The 25,861-nt window shown below is 42.3% G+C and overlaps 1 protein-coding gene across 1 annotated transcript in view; it reads right to left on the minus strand.

Moving 5' to 3' along the window:
- Positions 1-14,015, minus strand: part of PDZD2 (PDZ domain containing 2) — a 1,063,478-nt gene extending 1,049,463 nt beyond the window's left edge. Inside the window, exon 1 of the mRNA XM_078674899.1 lies at positions 13,400-14,015. Coding sequence (XP_078531025.1) covers positions 13,400-13,875 — 476 coding nt within the window. The 5' untranslated portion in view covers positions 13,876-14,015. The remainder of the gene's footprint in view (positions 1-13,399) is intronic.
- Positions 14,016-25,861: the final 11,846 nt, after the last annotated feature.

The raw sequence follows: 25,861 nt of genomic DNA on the forward strand, positions 1-25,861 counted from the left end.
CTAAAAAGGCACACAATTGTGAATTTAATAGCTGAATAGGTCAGTAATAAAGACCAAATGATGTGCAAAACTTGGGTATGATTTGAACCCACTGCAAGAGGATTTGCGTGTCCTCCATAGAGGTGGGCAAGCCACTAAAGGCTCAAGCCAGATTCCTTGCGCTAGCTCAGTTTGTGGTCATGTGGATAATTCTTAGCTCTTTCACCAGGCTCTCCCAAACCTATTGCAACAGAGAAAATGCTTCCCTGTATTGTTTTTTTAATGTATTTTTTTTACAGGTGGGCTGATAGTGAAGACATACCCTGCTGAGTGCTGTTAAAGTGTTCTGAGGAGGAAGCCATTCATGATTTATTTTTTTTAACAGTTTGAGAGAGCAGAACATCTGAACAATTATTAGCATTCTGTCCCTCTGAGAGCATTTTCTCACTCTCTACAAGTCTGGATGCTGCCAGCCCACAGTGGGTGATGAAAAATTAATGTAGAAGTCTGCCTGCACTTCACTTGGGGCAAACCCTTGTTTTGTTCCACCGAATAGCCACATAAAAAGAGTATCCTGCCTGTCCTAAGCCTTGCATATTTGTTTTTAGAATGACGTTAGGTTTCATTTTCATTTAATATGTAGCACATTCATTTACTTAAAATAGTGCACTGATGTAGCTGTTCAATTAACTAAACACAAAGCATTAACCTTTGATGTAAAATGAGGGAGAGAGAGAGTGAGAGAGAGAGAGAGAGAGAAAGAGGTACCCATCTAGAAGCTAAACTGCACAATGAGAGACCCGGAAACTTAGGATCAACCCCAGCTTCTCTGCTTGACCAAACAGTGTGATCCCACCAAATTATTTTATTTCTCTGTGCCTCATCTCCAGTGTATGGTCTAACAGACTATAATGTTGTTCCATCTATAACACCATAGGCCACAAATAAGGTGAATGGAATGGACTTGGCTTTTTTTCAGTAAGGGCAGTTGGAGCAGGGCACAAGTCGAGAGTACACGTGAGTAGATGGCGTCTAACCACTATTTTCAAAGGGCGGACACCATCTACCCTGTCAAGAAGTTGGCCTTCAAAGATATATGCAGAAGTAGCCCCGGTGTAGTTTTCAGACACCAGGACACATTCAACAGCACCTGCATGTTGTCTCCTTTCGGGCAGGCAGGTAGTGGGTAGGCTTATCAGATTCCAGCTGGGTCCATAACAAAGGCCAAAGTTAAGAGGCCATGAGGCCTCCTTTTGTTCCAGTGCCCTGCAGCGAGCTATCTGGAGCCCCACACCTAAATGCAAATGCAATGGAGGGGAAACAAAGGCACACCGCTTGTTGTCACTTCACAAGTACTTAAGAGAGGCATTGTTTTAACTTTGTTCTGTCATTATATATGAGATATGCAGCACTGTAATAATGTCAGATGTGTTGATCTGTCACAGTATTTCCAAAAATAATTTAAATACTACTATTTTGTTTTTATTTCTTTTTGACCACTACTCATCCCAATGCAGGGTGTCAGAGCACTTTACATCACACGTAAACATTACACATTGGCAATAAATCATTGGTGTGTAAATCAATTTACAGGATGTGTGACATAAGATAGTGAGGGTTACAAGGTGTAGTAGTCACATATTCTTCATAGCTCACTGTCTAGATCAGAAGTACAATTTATGAACTGCAAGTAACTGTAAGGATCTCTGTGATAAAAACAGTAACCCACGTACCTAGCTACATACAATATAAATCGTTTATCTGCATATTACATAATGTGCTTTGCTGGTATGTGTAACAATAGTAGGATGTACACTGGAATTGGAATGTAATGTTGTATTACCTCTGTGATGCTATTGATTGTTCTATCACAAATTAATAAAAATCTGTTTACAAAGAAAAATGATGTGCTTTGCAGGAGACACATCAACCATCTTTTCTACTTTGATTCAAAACTGGGACTAGATAAAACAGAGATCTATCCAGCAAATGTGTTAACCTCCAGAGTTATCTTACCATTATTATTATTCCCTGAGATTTTCCGAGCCCACAAAGATCTCTGTAGCAAGTGCCTTGACCCCTTAAGATATTTTCAAATGCAGACTTTGCAAACAATTGAGAAGAATAGACTTACTCTCCACATTTCTCCTTGTTGCCAATTTCTTTATGGCAGAGTTAAAAAAAAAAGGTATAAATGGAGGTCCATATTTTGCATTGGGTTTGCATTACTTTTTGGCACAAGCCAGACACAAATTCTCATTTGTTAACCGCATGTGCGCTAGCAGTTTTCCCGCTGCGCGCTGCGTTTTTGAAAAAGCCGCGTTGCATGACGAGCTGAGCTCGTCATGAGCGTGCGAGCGGCGCAACTCATGAAGAGCTCAGCTCGTCATGAGCGCGGAAGGGGTTAAATTTCTCAAATGTACTCATTATAGACCTGCTAAACATAAACGTGAGGTGTTAACATCTGATGTCACTTCTAGTGATGTTACTCCCTATAAGGCCTTGGGTTGTGACGCCACTTCCTGTAATGCCATGTGTGATGTCACGCACTGTGATGTCATTTGCATACTGCCTAACTTGGTTAGTTCCCCCACTACTTTTTTGTTTTTTAGGGACTTGTGTCCTGCGAGGGTAGATATAAACGTTTCCAAGTTCTTGTTTAGAAAGTATCACTTCTAATAAATCCCTCTCAATGCAGTGATACAGTGTAATACATTGAGTGAAACACTTACGAATGTTGAAGAAATACACTTTGTTTAATCGTGAAGAGTTTTAATCATCTCCTACACTTCTAGAGCAAACTTGGCAGGATCTAAAAGGTTTTTGCAGCAGAGGGCATTGGTAGAAAAAGGTTGTCTAGTGGTGCGCTTTCAATCACTTTCTACCCGTGACATTGGTCAAAATGTAAAAGCCATTTCTGCATGACTCGCCTTTCTTTGTCTCTCTCCCCTATTATTTATAATAATTAAATAATCATAATTAATTCACGCTCCCGTCAACAGCACCAATTATTGCTCTGCAGCAGCCTCACTTCCGGGGCAAAGACAGGCCTAGGGAGCACGCTACGTTCATAGCAGAAGAAATACTTGTAGCTGCTCATTCCTGTGTCCTCCTGACAAGGCAAGAAATGTCCAAAGGACACTGCTTGCCCGCAGTACTGTGCACACTGTGCTGGGACCAACTTCAAGACTAGCACCTGTGCAGTTAGAAGGACCTGCACAGGTCTAATCCAGAAGGAGCGTGGAATGGGTGATCCTCCTCCCTTATGGTGACGTCACTACTACGTTTCACCCACTGCAAGAAGACATGCTTGAACCTGAGCAGACTGCGTTAGGCCACCAGACAGAAGTAGTTACACAATTGAAGGCTATGTAGCCTGATTGGAGGGCAACGTGCCTTCTTGTTTGGACTTTGGTCCACCTTATTTTAGTTTGGGGTTTGAGGTTTTGGTGGTGGGTCACCCTTCTCCTCACCCTTATTCATAGATCTTAAGAATAGTTAATTGTGTGGTCCTTGTGCCTCTTGCCCTCCTATGGATTTGCTGCGCTTGCTTCCTCTTGGAGCTGTGTCCTGGTAGATTTTGAACTTGTGTTTGCTGTCCATATCTTCCTTAGTGCCACGTGCTGCCGTGCCACCTGAGTTTAATGCTGCATTATTGTGTTGGTATTGCACTGTGGCCCCCCTGGTTAGTCGCTGCTTCTTCTGGTGGAGCTTATATTCTATTTGGTGGATCTTGCCCTTATCCTCCTTATTAAGCATGTGGTTTGGTGGGGTCACCTACATTTCTTTCTTATTAGGACGTGACCTTTTCTGGTGGTGGGATGCCTTTGTTCTGCTTGAGGGTGATCTCTGAAAGCCTTTTACCCCTTATCTAATTATTTGGTCTGAGACATTCCTTGCCCTTTTAACCATGCTTGGGTGTTGTGGCCTTCTTGGGTGGCCCTGTCTTACAGGGCACTGTGTGTCTCTCGGCAGTGGAGTTTGTGCCTGATCTTTCTCCTTCCTCTCTGAGGGGCTGAGTATTGTTGCAATCATTCTTGAGGTTGGGTCCATGTATCCTTTGTTTGTTGAAAGGTTGGTTGCATTGTGCTCTATGCTTTTGGTCTTGGTTTTTAGATCGGTGGTCTTTTAGCTACTCTGGTTCGTGCTCAGATCTTGCTGACCTCACACCTTCTCTCATCGAAACCCAGGAACTTTGTGACAACATAGCGAGCTTCTTCCACGATAAGATTGCTGATATCTACAGTGCTCTTGAAATCAGCAATCAAGAGCTAAATGCTAAGGCAGTAGGACTTTCCTTTTCAACCCCTGCTATTAATGAAAAGACCGATGCTCTGTTTAAACCGTCGCTCACATGCTTCCCCCTGTTGTCTCTAGAAGATCTCAATCTTTTACTTGATGCTACCAAGTCCTGGTCGCCTCTGGACCCATGCCCATTAAAAATCTTGACAACTTGCAGAGGGTCTGTGCTTCCCCCTCTATTGGAGGTTATGAACCTGGCGATCCGAGAGGGTATCTATCCCTCCCCCTGGAAGACCGCCATTGGAAGGCCTTTGCTTAAAAAACCCTCCCTAGATCCAGGAATCCTGAAGAATTATCGTCCCATCTCCTTGCTCCCGGCCCCAGCCAAGATTCTGGAATCTTATATAAACCAAAATCTGTCTGCTTTCATTGAAAACTACAACATGCTAGATAGCTCCCAGCACGGCTTTCGATCAGCCCACAGCACTGAGTCTGCTCTCACTGTTGTGACTAACAAAATCCGATCTGAGGTTGACAGGGGACACCCCTCGCTGCTTGTGTTATTAGATCTCACAGCAGCATTTGACACCTTGTCCCCGTCAATATTTATCTCCAGGCTCAAGGACATCGGATTAGGAGGCTCTGCCCTTAGTCTACTCTCCTCCTTTCTCCATCACAGGGAGCAGAGAGTTAAAATGGGCAACTTCCTCTCCGACCCCAAAAGGTGCAATGTGGGGTTCCTCAGGGCTCCTCATTGAGCCCTCTATTATTTAACATCTATGTTACCCCACTTGCAAAGGTGGTAAGATCCTTTGGCCTGGATGTGCTATCATATGCCGATGACACTCAGATCTTGGTATACATCACCCAGCCAGCCTGTGAGACTGCCTCCAAGTTTAGAGCTTGTATGGAGGCAGTCTCCCAATGGATGGCGTGTAATTTCTTAAAACTAAACGGCAAAAAGACCGAAATTATGGTCTTTGGAGGGAGCCAAGATCTTTGGTCGAAGGACTGGTGGCCACCGTCCCTGGGAGACTGTCCGACCCCTACTTCTATTGCTACGAACCTTGGTGTACAAATTGACCCTGCCTTATCTTTCGATTCTCAGGTAAATAGGACAGTGTCAACCTGTTGTGGCATTATTAGAATCTTAAAGAAAATTGCCCCCTACCTGTCCTTGGGGGCCCGGAAACAAGCAACAGCTGGCTTAGTACTATCGAGGCTAGATTACTGTAATGCCCTTCATGGCGGCATTAATAAAGGCTCCATCTACCGCCTCCAAATGGTTCAGAATGCGGCAGCCAGGTTGGTCTTAAGCCTTCCTAGGCGAGCTTCTGCAACAATGGCCAGAAGGGACCTTCACTGGCTTCCGATTCCATCTAGGATCTCCTTCAAAATTCTTTGTCTGGGCCATGGTGCTATTCATGGCTCAGGATCAGAAGGTATTAGATCTCTTTTGTGTGCATACACCCCCATTAGAACTCTTCGATCATCATCGAAGAACAGGCTTGTTGTTCCTAGGTTTGAAAAGGTTAGATGGGGAGGTAGAGCCTTTTCCACCTTGGCTCCCAAACTCTGGAATTCCCTCCCCCTGGAGCTCACTAGTCAATCTTCCTTAGCAATCTTTAAAAAAACCTCTGAAAACCTGGCTTTTCTCTCAAGTATATTAGGGTTTGCTCTCCCAGTGGCCTCTTGGTCTAGTTATCTGGCAGTTTGGACTTTTATGTTTGTTTGTATTGCGCCTTGATGCCCCTTGGGGCTAAGTTTGCGCGGTACAAAAATGCCATTCATTCATTCATTCATTGCTGTTTGCCTCTGGATGCATGGTGTGATGTTGTCTGCCTTGTTGTGGCCTTTTCCTTCATACTACTTCGACACCCCCACACCTTGTGTATTGGGGTCTTTGAAAAGGGGAATACAACTCTGGTTTGTCCCACATCTGAGGCTTGTGCCTTTGTGAGCTTCCCCTTGCCTCTGCAATAACCTGGAGTTGAGGTAATGGTGTCTTAAGAGTCTTGCCCTTCTAGGTTTGCAGTGGTTGTTTGGTTTATACTGCAATGGGTGGCTTCCTCTGTTGGCTCACCACACTCATTCTGTGGTTTTGGCTGTCTGTTGGGCCTTTGTGATGTGATGCTCTGGAAGGGATTTTTTCTGTGCTGCACTATTTACTGATAGGTCATGCTGACTCTGGATTTTAGTGGTTCCTTCCTCCGTGTCTGCTTTTTCCTGTGTCTGCTTTGCCAACCATTTGGGTGTTGGCTCACTTTCTGTTCCCATTTTTGGTCTGAGGTCTGGTCATGCACTTTGCCTGGTGCTGGCAGATGGGCACTGGGTAGGAGCTGCATCCTCTATAGTTGTGGATGTTTGGCTCCTTGCTTCAGGTTCTTCAATGTTTCATGCCCACTTGGCTTGTAAAATGAAGGTCGAGAGCCTGCGTGGTCTCGCCTGCGCTCGGGTGTGAATAGAGGTGATATGGTGCATGGCCTGCATGTATGTCGAGGCTTTTCTCCAGGAGCATGCTGAATCCTGGCCTTTGTGTAGGGTGGGGCCTTCATTCATTTGGGGTGGAGTTCCCCCTTCTGTGTGATGGGCGCTGGTCGGCTGCCTTATTGGTGACTGTTGGCCCTACCTAAACTTGTTCAGGCCAATGTACTCTTGTGACCAGTTTTGAGTGTAATGTAAGACTGTTTGTAGCCTTTCCCTTGTGCGTTCAAGGTTGTTTTGGGTTAGGTGTGCTTTGGGAGTCTCGGACTCCTGCCTCACATCTGGGAAACTGCCTGTCCCGAGCGCAACCACACCTTTTCTTCAAAATGTTCTATAGGCATCTGGTATCCTGATGGTGTTACAGAGGAAATGCAGCCTTGCTTCTGAATAAAGGTATACAATGGTTACTGTTTGAACCATTTGGTGCAGAGCAACTACTATAAAGCAGAGCTCCCCAGAAGACGGTAAAAACATACATAAAAAGTTTTTTTGACATGCAATGCGATACCAATTTCAAATTACGAAACAATATTAAATATTGCAATTCCAAAGACTACAAGTACCAGAATTCACTGCTGTGTCACTTCAGACCAACAGTGGTTTATTATAAAAGGTGACAAAGCTTATTTTCAGCAAAACTACACCTTCTATTTATTGTTTTGTGCTTATGTTCTACTTTGTAAGATATGTTATTATGCTAATCTGACCAACCTTTGTTTTTTCACTAATCATAGACTAACCATAAATTCCGTCTGCGCTTCTACTAGCGGTGTGTGACGGCATTTACAAAATGCTAATCTTTTTACTGGACACCCACCATGTCCCGAAGTTGCCACAAGCAGGCTTCCAAGTATTGAAAGTTACATACACTCACTGATTTTGTGTCAAAACAAAGGAAAGGCAGCAACAATGTTTACAGAAATGAAACGCTTTGATGGGTTCAAATATTCCAGAAGACAAAATAGTGTCGTCATGGAAGATCAAAGAGCCCAAGAGAAAATTATTTTGCTGCATGTACAAAGAAAATAATTTTGGGCCATGGCTACCACGTGCAAGATTAGGATTGGTGTGTCTGTACATAACAAATAAGCATTGGCAATACCAACAGGTCTGGCTTATAACTGAAAATGCATACCCAGTTAATGGTATACTACATCAAACATGCACTCTGTGAATCATCCTTGCACACATACATTATTTCATCCACCCATTGACTCAATGTTACATTCATCCTCTCGACCATCCACAATAAAACACACAGAAATGCAACAAAAGAATACAAGATAAATTAAAATAATAAAAGTATAAAAAGGTGTCGGGCATGTGCTTGCAACTGAGGAAAAGTAAAAAAGTGAGATTTAGCACTGAGTGGCCATTTTGGAATTGCATTGTCCATAGTGATTAACTGCTGTACCAATCCAAGAGGGTTGACATGTTTCTAAATGTGGCAGTCATCTTGGAATAGTAAACAATGATACACTATGGACAAAATAACAGGCTGTGATCATTGTCTAGGAAGTTACTGTGCGCTCCAAACTAAAAACACCCAAAAGAAAGAATAACGAAAAGAAAAGACGAAAGTACAAACTCAGTTTCAAGTGTTTGTGATCATGCAATCAGGCAAAATGCCACCACTTATAGGGCAATAAAACAAATGGCTGAAGTGGGCTGACTCATTGCTCATACAGTCTACCTTCACATGTGGAAACAGATTGTGATGACAATCACACACATGAAAGGGAGTTGTTCTAAAGTCCTTTTATGTAGATGTGCATTCATTATTATGTTTTTTGTTTTTACAAAAGCCTGGCAGATAGTTGAAGCGGTTAGCTCAGATTTAAAAAGTGCTTTAATACAAACACCGCTAAATGCTATACATAACATTACAGGTAGTTAAGCAATATACAACCCCTCCTAAGAGGCCTAACAAGAATGTTTCCTCAACCCCCAGTTATTGTCAAAGGGGGGGTAAGTAACACCAAAACAATTGTGTACTACATTAACCTGTCGGATTCTATGTTACAAAGTTCCCGTCTACACAGGTGTTTACACAATCTGAAAACAACACACACTTAATGAACGCCTGTCTTTAATATATGTTTTTCACTATAAATAAGTCATCCCTAATGCTTTTGAGATAGCATTTTGTAAGAAATAAACAGACTCACAGGATATGACATAACTTTTCCCACATAACCAATCAGGGCTGTAACATTTTCCAATTAACGAATCAGGTCTGTAACCTGTATCATTGGCTTTTCATCATAACCGACGTTGACCTAGTGTACTGAACATAAGCTTTGCAACTAGGCAACCGCCAGGCATACATGTATAAAATCACAACTATATACATAATTACAGCAGACACAACAAAATACAACCCCTCCTAAGTGGGCCTAACAAGGATTCTCACAGTGCAAATCTTCAAGCATGAGGGTTTGTCATAGGAAAAATGTAATACAAAATCTCTTATTTCCTACATTACTTACTAATATTCCATTAAACAAAAATACCCGTCTATGGGCTTTAACGCATGTAATATCAAACCACCCTTAAAGAAAGATCTGTTGGCTCTAACACATCCCTTTCACAAAAAAGTCAGACCTACTGACTTTGTCTTAACCTTTCATAATAAGCAGATTAAACCTACAGCATGAGGTGTGTATTAATCAGGCCAACATACTTTGTTATTAACATGTCAAAATAATTAACAGATGCCTACTGCATTGAGCATATGTTTTCCCACATGCCAACAGTCATAAAATTACAAACATGCTCACAATTACAAACATGCACAAAATTACAGTTGTCAAAACAATATACAAGTTCTCCTAATAGGGTCTAACAAGGATAAGCAAATCTTCTATCCCAACGGGTTTAACATGTTGTCTGGGGACCCCAGGGGGCCTGCTCCGGGTCCCTTGATTGCTTAGAAAATTTAAAAAATATTAACAGCTTAATGAAGTGCATATAACTAAAGAAGCAAAATTGAAAATGTTAAACCGTTCCGTAGGTGTGAAGAAATTTGAAATTGGGGGCAAATTAATTTGCAAAGTGATTTGTAGGAGTAGTACAAATCCATCAAACAGTACATAGTATGGATGGTGGTTTGACTCATTTGAACCTAGAAAAGTGGCAGCATTCCCTTTAAAATGAATATTTCGATTTATAAAAATGTGTTAAGTAGGCCATAATTTATGTATTTGTTTGATGAATGCTTCTTTCTGTATTTGTGTATGATTTTGAGATTCAAATCATCAACGTTGATTATATACTTGGAGCCCGCCGTACCGGGTTCTACTGGTCATTAAAGGCCTGTTCCAGCATTAAAGGGGCGAGAGCCTTTAATAAGGGAGCGGACCCTTAATGACCGGTACAGCCCGCTATGGCGGGTTCCAAGGCTATTAGAACATTCTGCCCCTAGAGGGCAAAATGTTCTAATTTGTAAAACAAAGGCCTCATGGAACCCGAGGAGGTTGAAATCCCCTCTGGCTCCATGAGGCCTTTGTTAAACATTGGAATGATGATGCTCTGGGCTTCTATTGGCCATTAGAAGCCCAGGGCATTCTATTGTTTTCAATGGACCTCCCAATATTCTAATAAGCTGCAGTCCTAATGACTAATGACTCAGTTGGGTGTCCCGGGATTCCAATAATGCTTCGTTGGCGGCCCCCTCATCCCAGTACTGATTAAGTGGGGGTTTACAGAATCAAAAGGTTAAGAACCACTGTTCAAGCCTAAGGTTTGTCAGAGGGAGCAACCAACACCAAACCCTTGCCTACTATGGTAATTTGTGGGAAAGAAAATAGCTGTCTAAGGCTTTAACATAACATAACAGCAATCAAACCTTAGAAGCCTCTTTGCTTTGCCCCTTGGGGTGCAAGGACAAGATGGCCTCTGGGGATGGCTACGCTGAGAACAAGACCATTTCGTCCTGTGCATTTACGTGGTCAAGATGGGTTTTTCACCATAAACCAGCCCTATTATTTTTGCTGTCAATTTTCATACTAACCAGAGCATACCCATGGTGTATTTCTTACATTTTTCCAATGAAGCAATCAGTCCTAGGTTTGTCATTGACATGTCACCCTAACCTCAAGCCTACTGTATTGGACAATGTGCACCCTGCCTAACTGTGCCTACAAGATATTCTCATAGTGTCAACCTTTTTCTCCAGAGGTTTGTCAGAGAGAATAACAAGCCCAAACTCATTGCTTATTATGATAATCAGTGAGATTCTGTACAGCATAATAACTGTGTGCAGCTTTGATCATAGTGTAATAACAATCCATGGTTAAAGGCCTGCTGACTTTAACATATGCTTTTCACAATAAATACATCAGGCCCACTTTCTTTGTTGTAACTTTTCAAAATAACAAATCACACCTGTAGAATCTGACAAACTGCATCATTGACTTGTCTCCATTAACACATTCATGCCTACTATATTGAACACTGCTTCCCCACAGGCAATCTGTTGCATACAGTCCGAAGACTTTAAATAGGCGCAGAATTACAGTTGGCAAAACAATATACAACTGCTCTTAAATTGGCATAACAGGGGTTTGTCAGAGATGGTAAGCAATAGAACACGGTTTGCCTACTATGGTAATCTGTGACGTTCCTTGTAACAAAACACTTGCACAGGCTTTACCACAGTGTAATAACATCCTCCTTTCTAGGTTTATTGATTTTAATACATGCTTTTAATATTAAATACATCAGGAATACTGTCTTTGTTGTACCTTTTCATAACAGATCACACCTATATAAACTGAAAAATGGCATTGACCTACGGTATTGAGCATAAGCTTTCGGACAAGACATACAGTGTAAAACAAACACTCTTTTTTAGAGGAAGCACACAACTTCTGCCCAATCAAATTCTGCGGTTAAGGTAATAAAGTGAAGGAGAGCCAAAGCCCCTCTCCAGTGGTGCTCCTTAAAACTATTTTTCTGTTGATCACATAAGATCTGTCGAGTCAAGCCCAGACCTAAATATGCATTCCCAAGATATAATAAAAGTGATGGGGAGGCTGCAGTAACTGCAGCACCAGACTCATGCTACAGAAACCAATTCAAATTTTGAAATGTTGAAAACGATTGGTTACGTGTCAACAGCTCTATCTCTCTAAGCTTGTCAAGCGCCATTTTCCCAAAGATATTTGGAGAAATGATGATGTCACCATTTATCGTTATACTGAGAACAGCATGTTTATGACCCAAGAATGAAAATCCCATCAGAACTTCAACACGTAGGTGCTTTAAGTAATGACAGAGCTGAGGGTGGCACCCAGTGCTTTGAATGACTGCCGGTGCCCAAAGCGTGCTCAGAAGGCCGTGGCCGGCACCATCAATGGTTAGCCCGCCAAAAAACAAGGCTGCGTAATCTTCAGGCCTCTTGAATCCACCACCAGACACCCACTTCCATTTTTTCTCACTCTTGCAGGGTTCCTGCTTTCTCCCTTTGTGACGGTGTTTCTGTCTTTCTCTTCCTTCGCCTTTCGCTTGTGCGTGTTTTTGATCTCTCTGGGAAATGTCTGATCAGGAAAAAAAAGTGCTGGTCCCCAAATATAAGTGCCAGTGGGCTCACCAACTCAAATCAAGCACTGTGGGCACCAGATGTTAAAATGTGGGTGCAAAGAAAGAAAAAAGCCTATCTTGGAAAGCTGAGTGCCTTGGTAATAAAATTGAGGATGCACAAAACATGGAATTTTGTGCACAATCAGGTATGCAAGCTCATCCTGCTGGTCTCCAATCCTAAACCAGCACTTTTGTATGTTTACATATTGTCCACCTCTAGTCAGGAGGCAAAGAAGCACTTTACATGCATGGCAGCTTCAACGTTAACTATACATGGTTGTATACCAAAGCAATTGAAGGGGGAATACTTCAATAGTAATACAAACTACCTTCAGAATTTATTGAGACTGTTATCCACGAAGAGGCGTGTGTATATTTATACTCTAAAATACGCAAATAAGTGCTGAAGAATTGCTTCCAACCAATGAGCATTATTCTGGGAAGCATTCCATTCTATCAGAAGTGGTGTCCACACACATGCACATGACTATTGCCCCATCTCTGAAAGGAGCATTTGACCCAGAACTGCCCAGCTGTCTTCACATCTTAACCTCAGACAATCCTAATTAGTTTCAGTCTTATAGGGCCTCATTGGTGAGATACGGCAGGAGCCCCTGGCAATAGTGGGGTCATCAAAGTAAGAAGGCTTCATTTTTACACTTTGGTTCCATAATTATTAAACTCTATGTATTATAATAAGCGCTACAATATTGCAAGGAAAACTTAGTGACGTAATTGTATGAAACATTATCAAACTTCTATAACATGCATGGGTTCACCAGAAAGAGAACTGTGTAAAATAATGTAGAATACCCGCAGAAAGTTGAGGATCCTGATCTCGGCTGGTCTTTTCCTGTTCACTCATCTCATCCTTTTCTCTCAATTGTACATCTTACAATAGTACAAGGAAGGGCACCTACTTCTTTCTACGACTTTTATACATTGAGACAAGAATTAATTAATCTAATTCCACATTTATGTTCACGATGAAATGTATTTACATCTACCTCTTCATGTATGCTCCTCTTGAACCTAATAGCTATCCTATCCGAAAATGTATTATACATGGTTCTTACACCTCCAATTGGAAGTTTGATGCAGCCGAACTTACCTTGCGCCACAGACATCCACACCCACCATCAGTTGCCCATTGAGCGAAAGCACCTCATCTCGGAGCTTCAGGCGTCCTGATTTCGCAGCAGCGCTATGTTTCCTCACATTGGTTACCCAGATGCAGCCAACATCCAATACAGGTCCATTGTGAACTTTCCTCTTTTTCCCACCTCTGCGCTTTTCGCCGTAGTCTCCAAAAATGGGGATGTTACCAAAACTTAGGCCAAGAACTTCTGTGTCGTCTGCCTCTTTGGTTAGGTACACTGTGCAGATTTCCATGTCCAGTCTGTACTGGTTTTGCTGTAGGCTGTTGTCATCCAGAGTAAAATTGAATTGCATGTATTCTCTGATCTTCTGAACAGCAGAAAGATAGAGGTTCTGCTCCGGCCCCTCGAGCTCTTGACCCCGATGCTCTTGCAACCATTGGCGGAAGAGCTGGAGATAATATCCAGCGTTCTCTTGAGTGATGGGCATCGTGGTGGCCCAACGATGCCAACATCATGTGCTGAACTGTTTCTTAGGTAGCGGATCTCAAGGTTTGCTCAAACATTTTTGGCTTTTGGTGCCAATCTGCAGAAACAAATTTCACATCTAGACGAGACCCCACGTGTGCCAAAAAACACCCAGATGAAATAATATTGTGTATAGCTACTTGGCACAGGAACAGACCCTTGCTCAAAAACACACTTGTCATCAGACCTTCAAGAAGAGGAGGAAGGAAGTGTTGTTGAACTCTCAGCTGGCTGATTATTATAGATGTCTACATGCAACTGATGTTTGAACCAGATATCCCATGAGGACAGATTTGTCTTCTAAGGCCACTCCGCACACCCAGCAACCTGTGCCCTGTACGGGAGAAGCAGAAAGAACAAGTTAAAGTCATGGGGAGTCCAGTTACAATTGAGCTGTATAGAGTAGGCACACTTAACTATGGGTTAATTTCTAAATATTCAGAATTTCTCATATACGATAATTGTTTTTGTTAGAAATCTTTTTATTGAACAGTTGCTCAGTACGCATCAAAGTATACATTACAGACAATAACATGACATTCCAAGATCAGATAATAAATGTATAACATGTTAATGTGTTGGCATCACAGGCCTGGTGCAAAGATTTTGGCCACCTTTGGCAAAGTAGTGTGTTGCTGCACCACCTCACTAACCCCTGCCCCAACGTGCTGTGATAACCTTTGTTGGTGATAGTTGTAATGTGCATGGTGACAAACCACTGTCTGGGAGCATTCGTGATGGAGTGAAGTGTCTTGCAAAATGTTTAGCTGTGGACCTTGTTGGGGGTTACTCTGGCAATGACACTTCCAGGAATGAGTGCACATCAGCTTCCAATTTCAAGCTTGACTAGTTACAACCATCATGAGCGACTGGGGAGACTTTACTACACCTCTGGATAATCTAAACATGGAATGCATACACGTATGAAACTAATGTAGGTTTTGAATTAAATTGTGACTGACTTGGCAAATGCTTTCACATACAACATTAACTCCGTGTTCATACTTTTGACAATGGAACTAGACATTATATCATAGGTGTGGAAACATATCGGAGATGCTACTGCCAATGTGTGAAACAAAATACAACATATTGGTTGAACATATGTTTAACAACTATACCATTTATGTGTTGAGTATGGTCCATAACCCAAGATGCAAAAAGTCGATTTCTTGAATACAAAAGTGATATTATGACCATTTTCTAGAGGGGAAAAAATTAGGAAAGTGTCTCCCACCCCTCCCACTATCTTCTGCACATGAGGGGTTAGGCGTCGTCAAAGCTTTCAGAAAAACATTTAGATTTGAAGGTGAAATAGCAGAGCCCCACCCGGTGGCCCAGAGGCAGGACGCAGAAATAGAATGGTATTTATAATGTATGAGACGTTATCATATACTATTCTTGTATAAATCATGCGAAGAAAAATTATCATTATTATTACAAAACATACCAGCAACCATAAATAAAAAATAGTTAAAGCCAGATATATCCAAACCATAGTTCATCAGACATCCAAAGCATATTTCCCCAAGTATATGATATGTAGCTTATTTACCGCAATATGTATTAGTTTAGCTTAATATTTGCGGAGTCCTGTAATGCCACCTGGAATACCTGGATGCCAATAATCATAAAATCGGAGTCCCGACTGTCAGCATCTCAACCCAGTAACCGATCACCTTCCTTGCCCCGCCACAATTGCAAGGGGTTTTATACATTTTCTTGCATTGAAGCCTGTGGAGCAAGGGAGGTCACCTCACAATTTTCACCTGTTACATAGGATCGAAAACAATGCTTCTTTTAGTTTTTAGGAAACACTCGACAGCTGTTGTACTGTATTTGTTAGTTCCCCAGGCATGGAACCTCTACAAGGACAACCTGCAAGCAGATTTGTAACCAGTGTAGCAGAAAATGCATTACTCCTTCTCTATCTTTTATAATCTGAGCAACAGAAAATGTGTAAAAATAAAATATGACCATTTTTCACATACAAACCCTGTTATAGTACATGAGAACTAAGCCAAGAAGGTCACGTTAATAGAGACCTACATCAGCCATAAAAGATTCATATTTTCTAGATCCCGCACTCAAAAACTTTCACTGCATAAACAAGAGTATCTTATGTTAACGGGCCTTATTAAGCACAAACTGTTACTCAAAAAAGAGCATCCCGGCGCGGGCTAAGAGGCAACATTTCATGCAGAACATCTCCAGGTTATCCATAGAGGAAGACTTTTAAAGTCTTTCTGAAGAAATGGTACACAGGGTTCTCCAGTATAGTAGAGGGCAAAGAACTCACTCTTGGTTGCTACATAGCTAAAGGCTCCACCTTCCATTTTACATTTCTTAATCTTGGGAAGCACGAGATTATAAGCACTGGCCAGGCCAAGTGGGCGCTTGGTTTGATACTACTGAGACATAGCCGATAGAAAGAGTGGCCATCGTCTATAGATGGCACGCTGAACAAGGCCGAAAGACAGCCTTTTTCCAGCTAAAAGGGACCACTATGAAACTTAATGTGATATAACAGGGTTTCATCAGGATTGGTCCCATGCCAGTAGAACCTAGATGTATAAGATGTGCAGGGCAAGGGTCTTGAGGAGATCTGGATTTCACCTAAAGCAATAAATCCTGCACCATATTAAGCTCAAGTGCCTCAAAATCAGAGACTCCTTCCACATCTACCTAATGAGATCCTGCATCAGTGTCTAAGCTCCACTTGGCCTCTACCTTAACAGGACTCAATGAGCCACAGTTCTTTTTCTGATGAAAAACCATTGCAAGCGTATCCCACGAATATTGCACATTCTGGATGCTTACATTTACGCAACTACAGTTAGTAAATATGTTTGCAATTATAAATAACTCCTTAGCTGAATTTGCATATTGCAATTTTTAATATCTGTGACCAGCTTCCATATAAGAATCTTTTTCACGGAAGAATAGTCCCTATGCGACAATCTCTTGAATTCCTTACAACTCTGCTTGGCTAGGCATAGTTCTCCTGAAAATCAAGGAGCTGATAACCTCTTCCGTGTGATCCTGATTCTTTTTACTGGAGCAACAGTAGCTACAGCTGTGATGATCCACTTATGCACCGAATCATTTAACACGGAGAGAATAAAACACCTTCAAAATGGTCAGCTATTTCCTCCAAGGCAACACAAAGAGAGAATAAAACACCTTCAAAATAGTCAGCTATTTCCTCCAAGGCAACACAAAGAGAGAATAAAACACCTTCAAAATGGTCAGCTATTTCATCCAAGGCAACACAAGGAGAGAATAAAACACCTTCAAAATGGTCAGCTATTTCCTCCAAGGCAACACAAAGAGAATAAAATACCTTCAAAATGGTCAGCTATTTCCTCCAAGGCAACACAAAGAGAGAATAAAACACCTTTAAAATGGTCAGCTATTTCATCCAAGGCAACACAAGGAGAGAATAAAACACCTTCAAAATGGTCAGCTATTTCATCCAAGGCAACACAAGGAGAGAATAAAACACCTTCAAAATGGTCAGCTATTTCATCCAAGGCAACACAAGGAGAGAATAAAACACCTCGCAATGTTAATGGAGAATGAAGAATGAGTTACGAGCATAAGAGAATAAAACTCCTCCTAGCGATGTTCAATCCATCTCTAAGGACGCGTTCATACCAGGTGTCCCCAGCACGCTTATGCCGCGTACCAATTGCTTCACTCCAACCTTTGGGATAATTAAGTAAGTCATTCTCTGTCCCAACATGTGTGCTCTGCCAATAATTCCTTTAATCCTTTGCCGGGTCTGGTGGCTCAGTGGACTAAAGCAGCCACTGCCGGGGCCTGTGTCTGACCTCATGGTCACAGGTTCAAATCGCGGCGGGTCCACTCAGCATTTCATCCATCTGAGGTCGATAAAATGAGAACCATTGAGTTGGGTAACAATAAACATCTGTTATTCAGCGCCAGGACACCTACGGGCAATCGTGTGCTTTACAAATACACCTGTTATGTTATGTTAATCCCATCACTGGTATTACTCTGTCGGACAACCCCCACAGTTATACGGGGAATGCGCCACCGCCATGATGTACACTGTTATTACTCCCAGAAACGCGAGTAATCACTGCTAAACTTGCAGCTTCCTCCCAGTGACCTTTCCTATCCTTAGGCACTTTTAAAATTGCTATGAGTTTTATTCTCTTATCCTCGTGACTCATTCTTCATTCTCCATTAACATTGCTAGGTGTTTTATTCTCTCCTTGGGTTTCATTCTTGTGACTCATTCTTTCCTACAAGGCTAGCCCCAATTGTTTAGAATTAATTATAACCAAATGTGTATAAATGAATGACATCGCTAGCTTGCATTTTTTCGGGACACTCTCTGAACCTTCTTCTGTCTTTACTTCATAGATATTAGGTGCTCAGACCCCTGTCCTGATGAAGATCTCTAATTCTTGAGATCGAAACGCCATCGACCCCATTACAACTAAACTCCTAGTTTATTATATAAAAAAGTGTATATAAAGAATCTCTTCTTGTCAATATGATGTATGTTTTTTAAGTTTTGCTCACTCACTACAGAATGCTTTTTTTCACTTATTTGTGAGCACTGGATCTATAATCCTCTTAGAATACGGATGTGAATATTGTGCAATGAATAAATTAATTGCTTAACTATGTTTGCATATGTCCCAGCTCCCATAGTTGACTAAAAAACTGCCTCACGCTGTAGGATATAGGACTCACTGTCCTCTGTCTTTTAAGAAAATATATCGCTATCAGGATCTACTGGCCTTAAACGAACCGCTATGGTCTTGAACGTTTTTTTAAGTGCATTAGTTCTCCATGCGTCATAGTTTTTTAAAAATATTATTTTTAGCCATACTGTACAGCAGTGGCACTGCTATATGTATGGATACAAATCATGGCCCAAGTCAGCAAGGCCCATGCTCACAGCATTGACAAAAGGCAATTTCTGTATCCCAAGAGTCCTGCCCAGGGCTAGCCACTTTTGTAAACTTTAGTTTACGTTGCAGTTGTGAACACCAACATATATGCAAATCTAGCATCCTGTTTAACAAAGCCCGCTGTGGTTGGAAGCATATATTTAGTTTATGTGTAGTACTAACGCTCTCAGCTATAAAGAGGTCCCTTTGATGTGGGAATCGTGTCTCAGGCTCAACTTTTCCCTCCATGCTGGCCTTTGATAGGTGCTTCCTGGGACGCCAGCTCCAAGTTGAGTTTTTATGGGAAATGTCTTGTGGGCTTATCCCTCCATGTAAGTTGGTGCTGTGTGTCAGTATCAGACAAATTTAAGAATGCACTTAGTACTGGTAATCAACAGGCACACACTGTGTTGTAAAATATTCATTACAGTTGTGTGTTCACATTTGTAAACACTTGTGATTTGGTGTCTTAAAGAAGTGCGGACCAACCTTCGACAAGCAACGCGTGCTCGGGAAAGGACGCAGCACAACACTGGAAGGTGGTAGTGTGCAACCCCAAAAAAGTAGATCGACCCCCACCTCCTCATTAAGCAAGAAGGTCCACTCCAGTTTCCAAGAAGAATTTGGGAGGCGAGGTACCTCAGAGTCTTGACGTTCCTGCTGCACACTTCTAGTAAGCAAGACAAAATACTTTTTAAATGTGGATTGCTTCAACCACTCCTCTTTGTAGCATAATTTATTTTCTTTCTTTTATACCATTAGGTGGTGATACAACTCGGTGGGTAGGGTACTTTCTGTGTACCTGTATAAGTAACCGAACCTAACACAAGTCAATAACCAACAGTGAGCGTGAGAAGATGGAACGGCAGTCCATTCAGCTGGGATTAAGAAGGTTAATACTTCAATTTTGATATCTACAGGGGTTCAAGAGGGCATCAGAGGATTGTGAGAAAAAAAATCCCTGAAAACGCAATTTACAACTTCAATATGAAGGTAACATAAATATGCACATTTACTCACTGAGGATTGGAAAGGAACACAAAGAGAAGGGCTAATCAGACCCAGCTGGTAGACAGTAACTTTCAGGCTTCCTAAATAAATGAGGCTCAGGACAATGTATAACTGCAAGGATAAAGAATGCTGGAGCTTCGTTGGGTGGGGGGAAATGGGTGAGATGGGCAAGCAAGGACGAGGGAAGGGGTGGGGGCCTACGCAAGCAAGGACAGCTGGGACGGGTGGTAAGAAGGGGGACAGCAACACTGAGAAGGAGTGGGTGGGAGGGGGAAGAAGCAACACGTTAGACAAGAAAAAAGGCACAAGCGCTATGGAAGGAGCAACAGGGAGGCGTAGTGGGGGGGGATGAAATAATACCTCAATCATGTCAGAAGCAGTGGAGGGACATGGATTAACTTGAATCAATCTGTGTTTGGTCTCTGCTCCACAGAAATGATCAGAAATTACGTTTTGCCTGCACTGGCCAAATAAGGAGGCTGGTAAGGCAGTGTGACGTGAAGCCAACAAATGCTAAGCAATGTGCAGGATCCAAGCCCTTTTGTGTACAATACTGTCTTACATGCTCCCACAGGCTTGATCCTATAAAGGTAACTGTCTGTGATCCATCAATGGAAGAGCAGTACACTCAGACGGTCTGACATTCTCCTTGGTAGAAATTATTAAATCCAAGGTATAGCCCCAAACATGCTTGGGTCAGAACAAATTGGTTAAGACCCAGGGCAGAGCATGCTTATAAGAAGTGACCTGCACCTCCATGAGTGGGCCAGTCTACCCTGTAATTAAAATAACTAAAACCAATAAATTAGAGGACAAAAACAATCTGCAATAAAAATTGAATTAATTATCTAGTAAAATCCGTCTCCTCCTGGCGTTCTGTAACCTATGACAATTGTATCCGGATCCGATTGGTAGCCCTTGTTTACGACAGAATCATACACAGGTCCGAACGACTAAGTACGATGCGAAGATCGCGTACACACCGACCGAATCATGCCACGCTATGGGTCCAAATTCCGACCGAGCGAGTACAATACACGATTCGGACAGCCGCTTCACCTCGGTCTCAGCGAGATGAAACGGCTGTCGGAAGCGTACTTCGGGGGGCTGTAGCAGGTCCCCCTTCACCCGGGGCCCTCCGAATCGGTCACGGGGGTCTGCCCATGGATCCCCCACTTCAGGCACGCACAGTGTGGCGGGCACCATGGGGTGCCCACCACAAGGTGTATGCTTTTCCCCACCCTCCCCTTTTCTGCTATGGGAGCCTGTGTACATGTCTGTAAACGGACTCCTATAAAGTTCAATGGGAGTCCGAATGAACAGAGTCTGTAAGCTTACAGCAGCATTGTACTCGCTCGTTCGGACTCCCAAAGCACTTCTCGCTCAGAAAGCCCTCCGGATCCGAGTCATACTGAGGGCTTCCCTAGCGAGATCGGAATCGGGCCCTTAGTGTTTAGGAAAGGGTCTTGGATTCAAAGGTGCACACCCAAGGCAATGGGGATGGGTTTTATAACAAAGTTTTCATCTCTAATATACAAACTGGGCCATCTCAGTTCTAGTGAAGGTTCCCTCTGTTTGATAAATACACAATTCAAAGGGATCAGTGCTAATACTTCACCTCTAGCTAATGGGATCAGACTATGTTCTACTGTTGAAACTAGAAGCATGCCTAGGGATACACTCCAGACCGAATAAAAATATGGTGTGCTGGCATCCTTCGATATGCTAAGTCTGCCCTGCAAAGAAGCTCTTCAGCCAACTACAGCCATGAAAAACATCGTTTCTGGGGTTGTTCTGCTTCTGTTGGTACACTGAAGATATGTTTTTGGGTGAAGACGGAGATTGCCAGAATACTTTTACCCATGTACACTAGTTTATTCCTCCTGATAGACTCCTAGGCAGTGGGATTCCATGGTAGTGAGTGATGCAGGGAGCTCAGAATAGTCCCACTATGTTCTCCTCGTTAATGACCTGCCACGGTACAGGAGCCCATGTTTGAGGAAGTGTAGGTCGATAGGATGGCAATGAAGCTGGTGACTAGTCATTCATAGGTGGGGCAGGGCGACTGTGGGAGTAACCGCGAAGCATAGAGAATGATAGTTCAGTGCTTAAATTGTGATGGTGTTTGCAGGTGGTGGTAATTTTTGGGGTCTGTGAATTATTTTTCTTCATCAGACCTTAACCCAGAGCAGGAGTGAGAAGGGCAGGAAAGAGGAAGGGAAAGATAGGAAAACAGTAACAAAGGGCGAAAGCATGCATGAAAAAGACCCTAAAGGAATGAAATACAGAGACAGGAAATATAGGGTGGTGGAATAAAAAGGCATCAGGCGCAATCAAGGCTAGCCACCTTTGGCACATAGAAGCAACAACAGAGGTAGACAAAGAAATATTTTGATTTCATTTCAGTTTATTTATTAAAAATTAACTTTTATGCATGCATACTGATAACAATTGGAACTTACTGCACAAACTGGAGGGCATACTGCACACTTACTGTGGAAATTGGGGCTACAAATGGAGGGAACTTCTATTCGTAAAACGAGGGTATTCCTGAACAAATAGTGGTCACCCTGCTTTGCCACGGCATCCTCGCAATGTCAATTTAGAATATACGATCGCAAAAAGGAATTTAGTGCACTGAAGTACCGCATTTGAGTGCTAAAATGTTTGAAAATCCGACTCTAAGAGATGAACAGAATAAGACAATATAAGATAGGCAACCTGTATATATATATATATATATATATATATATATATATATATATATATATGTGTATATATATATATATATACACACAATATATAAGAATCAGGGAAACAAAGGGAGAAGACTCTTGTTTCCAAATTGATAATTGTAGCCACTCTCTGCTTCTCGTTTACAGGCACCAAATCCGTAACTTAAGTCATACGTTTGCTTTGGCTTCAGAAAAGGTTTTAAACACACTGGCCAGGCCAAATAGTGAGGGGAGGCAGTTCAAAGCGAACAAGTACAGCAGACGCTGCCAAGATCGCCTTCGCTAACTACATGTTGACAAACCATTGCCAGACAGACACTTCTTAGAATAAACTTATCTGTTTCCTACTTTTTAACCTTGAAAGATGGCATGTTCTCTACAACAGTAGAAAACCGTGTGAACTGCGCTCAAAAATATATCTCAGATGTTGAAAGGAGGAGCCATCCTGGAATAAAGATAAACAGCCCTTTTAATGCTTGAAATTCAAGGGCAAATGGTAATGCTCCTCGAATTCCTTCACAGTAAATAGAAGGAGCAAAGTTAACTGCACCTGGGTTTCTAGGCAGTCAACCTTGGACTTAGGAGTGCCTGATGGAATGAAAATATCAAAATGCTGAGGCAGGTACCAATTAACCAGTTGGAAATAGTTTGTTCTTAACTAGTTGCTTCCCTTGTGGTGCTTGGACATATCACTGCATTAGATTCTACTTGCACCCTGGAACTGAAAAACTCATCCAAAAGATTTACCTCACTTTTCTGCTAGATATGTAGAACCTGATAAAAAAACACACAAATGATTATCAATATTTAGATGCATTGGCGTGTGCCTATGGTAATTTCTACCCCGTTGACAGAAGTGCCAGGCGTTGCAGGGAAGTTTACGATTTTTATAACTTTCCTTGCATACATGGCCCACAAGTGCAGATACTCCATCTGCCCTGTGAAAAATCCACACCTGTTTTGTAAGAACATCTTTTAAGAAAATCAAAAACAGCTACTTTTGTCAGATGGAAATCCTTTTCGAATGTGAAATCTTCCCTTTGGTCATGCATTAGTCAATCAACTGTCTTGCACTGTTTACACAGCTCCCTTCATTCAACAGCACATTTCAAAGTGCACATGCATATGCTATAGGTCTTACAAATGTATATGAATAGTACATAAAAGCAGTGATCCGGGTGTTCAGGTAATTTGCAATGCTTTTCCTTAACCTCTGCCATGACAATCACTTGGGAACACCCAAAAAATCTCCAGGCGACACTAAAGGAAACATTTGCAAAGTTTACACCCACCCTACTCCAAGCTCACTGCAAGGAAACCATGGGTGATCCCGCCGTGTGAATCGTGCCACAGTATGGCATGCAGTGAAGTAAATTAGGGCCTATGGTTTGGGGCGTCACTCAAACAGACTGAAACCAGACTGCAGAATTACACTAAGGTTAACATGCTCGACTGACACTAATAAAAGAAATCCTCGCTAAAGGTGGCAATAAGCCTTGAGAAAGCACTAAGCCCACTGCCATGTAGGCCGCAACCCATGTTGTCTGGATAATGTAACAAGCTCAGCAAATGAAGGACATCCAAAGCAGTGAAATAAAGAATGTACCTAAGCCAAGCCACAGTATGTTCTACAAAGACAATTGTATGGACATGATTAACAACTATCAACAATGCAGAGATGTTTATAATGAAATCTTTACTGCACAGGGTTGCATGCAGTGCTAGCAACTTTTTCCACAATCAAATCTAAATATAGCAAGCATGGGCAAAACCAATAGCTCTTGCACTTATTGCCAGATTTGCGGCTTTGTCATTGGCTCTTTGGTTTTGTCAAGGTTTGTGTCAGACTGTATTGCTGGGGAAAAAAATTGGCTAAAAAACTAAAATACTTTTTTGGTCTCAGAAAGGACACATTGCATAGTAGTTATAAATGGAACTGGTTTGTGTGAGGATGTATCCTCTGAAAAAAAGCAGATTGCCGTCACTCACAGTAAAGTTAGCCAATAGCTGAAATGGGCTGACCCACTGTCCCATGCTTTCGGCATGGATATTCTCAAACATTTTACCAGGCGCCAAAAAGTGTGGTCTGTGGTGTGACTGAGAGTTGCTTTGATGTCAGCAGAGTGGGGTTCAGAGGGGTATATATCAGGGAGGGTTGTAGGTGAGCGTAGGGGAAGCGAAGCATGTACATGCCTTACCCTGGTCAACATATCCATGACACCGCTTGCTAACATGATCCGATCACAAGAGATCACCATCTCCTAAGCCGATGACACCCAACTTATCCTCTCCCTCACAGACAAGACAAACCACCCCCATGACAAACTTCACCAACTCCATGAACATAGCAGCGGAAAGAATGCGAACCAACTGCATGCAGCTCATCTCCAAAACTGAAGTACTGGTCTTGGGCAACAACACCTCCCATGGGACTCCACCTGGTGGGCGTCGAAGCTAGGTCCAACACCCACAGACCATGCAAAAACTCTAGGGCTCATCCTAGATGACAAGCTCAACATGATGGCTCAAGTCAAAGTGGTGTGCACCTCCTGCTTGCACATTCCACGAAAAATCTTCAAATGGTTGCCTCAGAACACCACACAGACCATCAGGCAGGCCCTAATCACCAGCAGACTGGACTATGGCAACACTTTCTATGCCGAAATCTCCAAACAACTCCTACACAGACCATCCAGAACACCACTTTAAGACTCCTACTCAGCGTCCCCCGCAACAACTACATCACACCACACCCCAAGAAGCTTCACTGGCTTCCCATTCACAAGCGCAGCCAATTCAAACTATTCATGCACACATACAAAACCCTACACAATACAGGACCAGAATACCTGAACAGCTACATACACTTTCACTAACCCACCAAATACCTATACTCTGCCTCACTCTCAATCGCACACATTCCCTGCATCTGCAAAAGTGAAACTGGAGTTCACTAATTTTCCTACATCTCATTGAGGGCATGGATAGACCTCCCTCAACACAACAGAGTCTCCTCCTCACTTTTTGTGTTCGGCAAGAAGCTGAAGACATGCCTCTTCATCTAAACGACTGGCAGATCTCACACCTACACATCCGCGCAAGCCCCAGAATACCCTCTCAGGTGATTAGTGCGTTATACAAATCAATACAACATATCACGGTGTGAACATTGAATTGTTGAGGTATTTTGAGGGTGTTGTTCTATACGACCCTCTAAATTAATCCCCTAGCCTCTAGAAGAATCATAGATTTGACAATAGTGTGTTATGCTCTA

This window comes from Lissotriton helveticus, chromosome 2_1 (assembly GCF_964261635.1).
Source record: "Lissotriton helveticus chromosome 2_1, aLisHel1.1, whole genome shotgun sequence".
In the NCBI taxonomy this organism is placed as follows: Eukaryota; Metazoa; Chordata; class Amphibia; order Caudata; family Salamandridae; genus Lissotriton; species Lissotriton helveticus.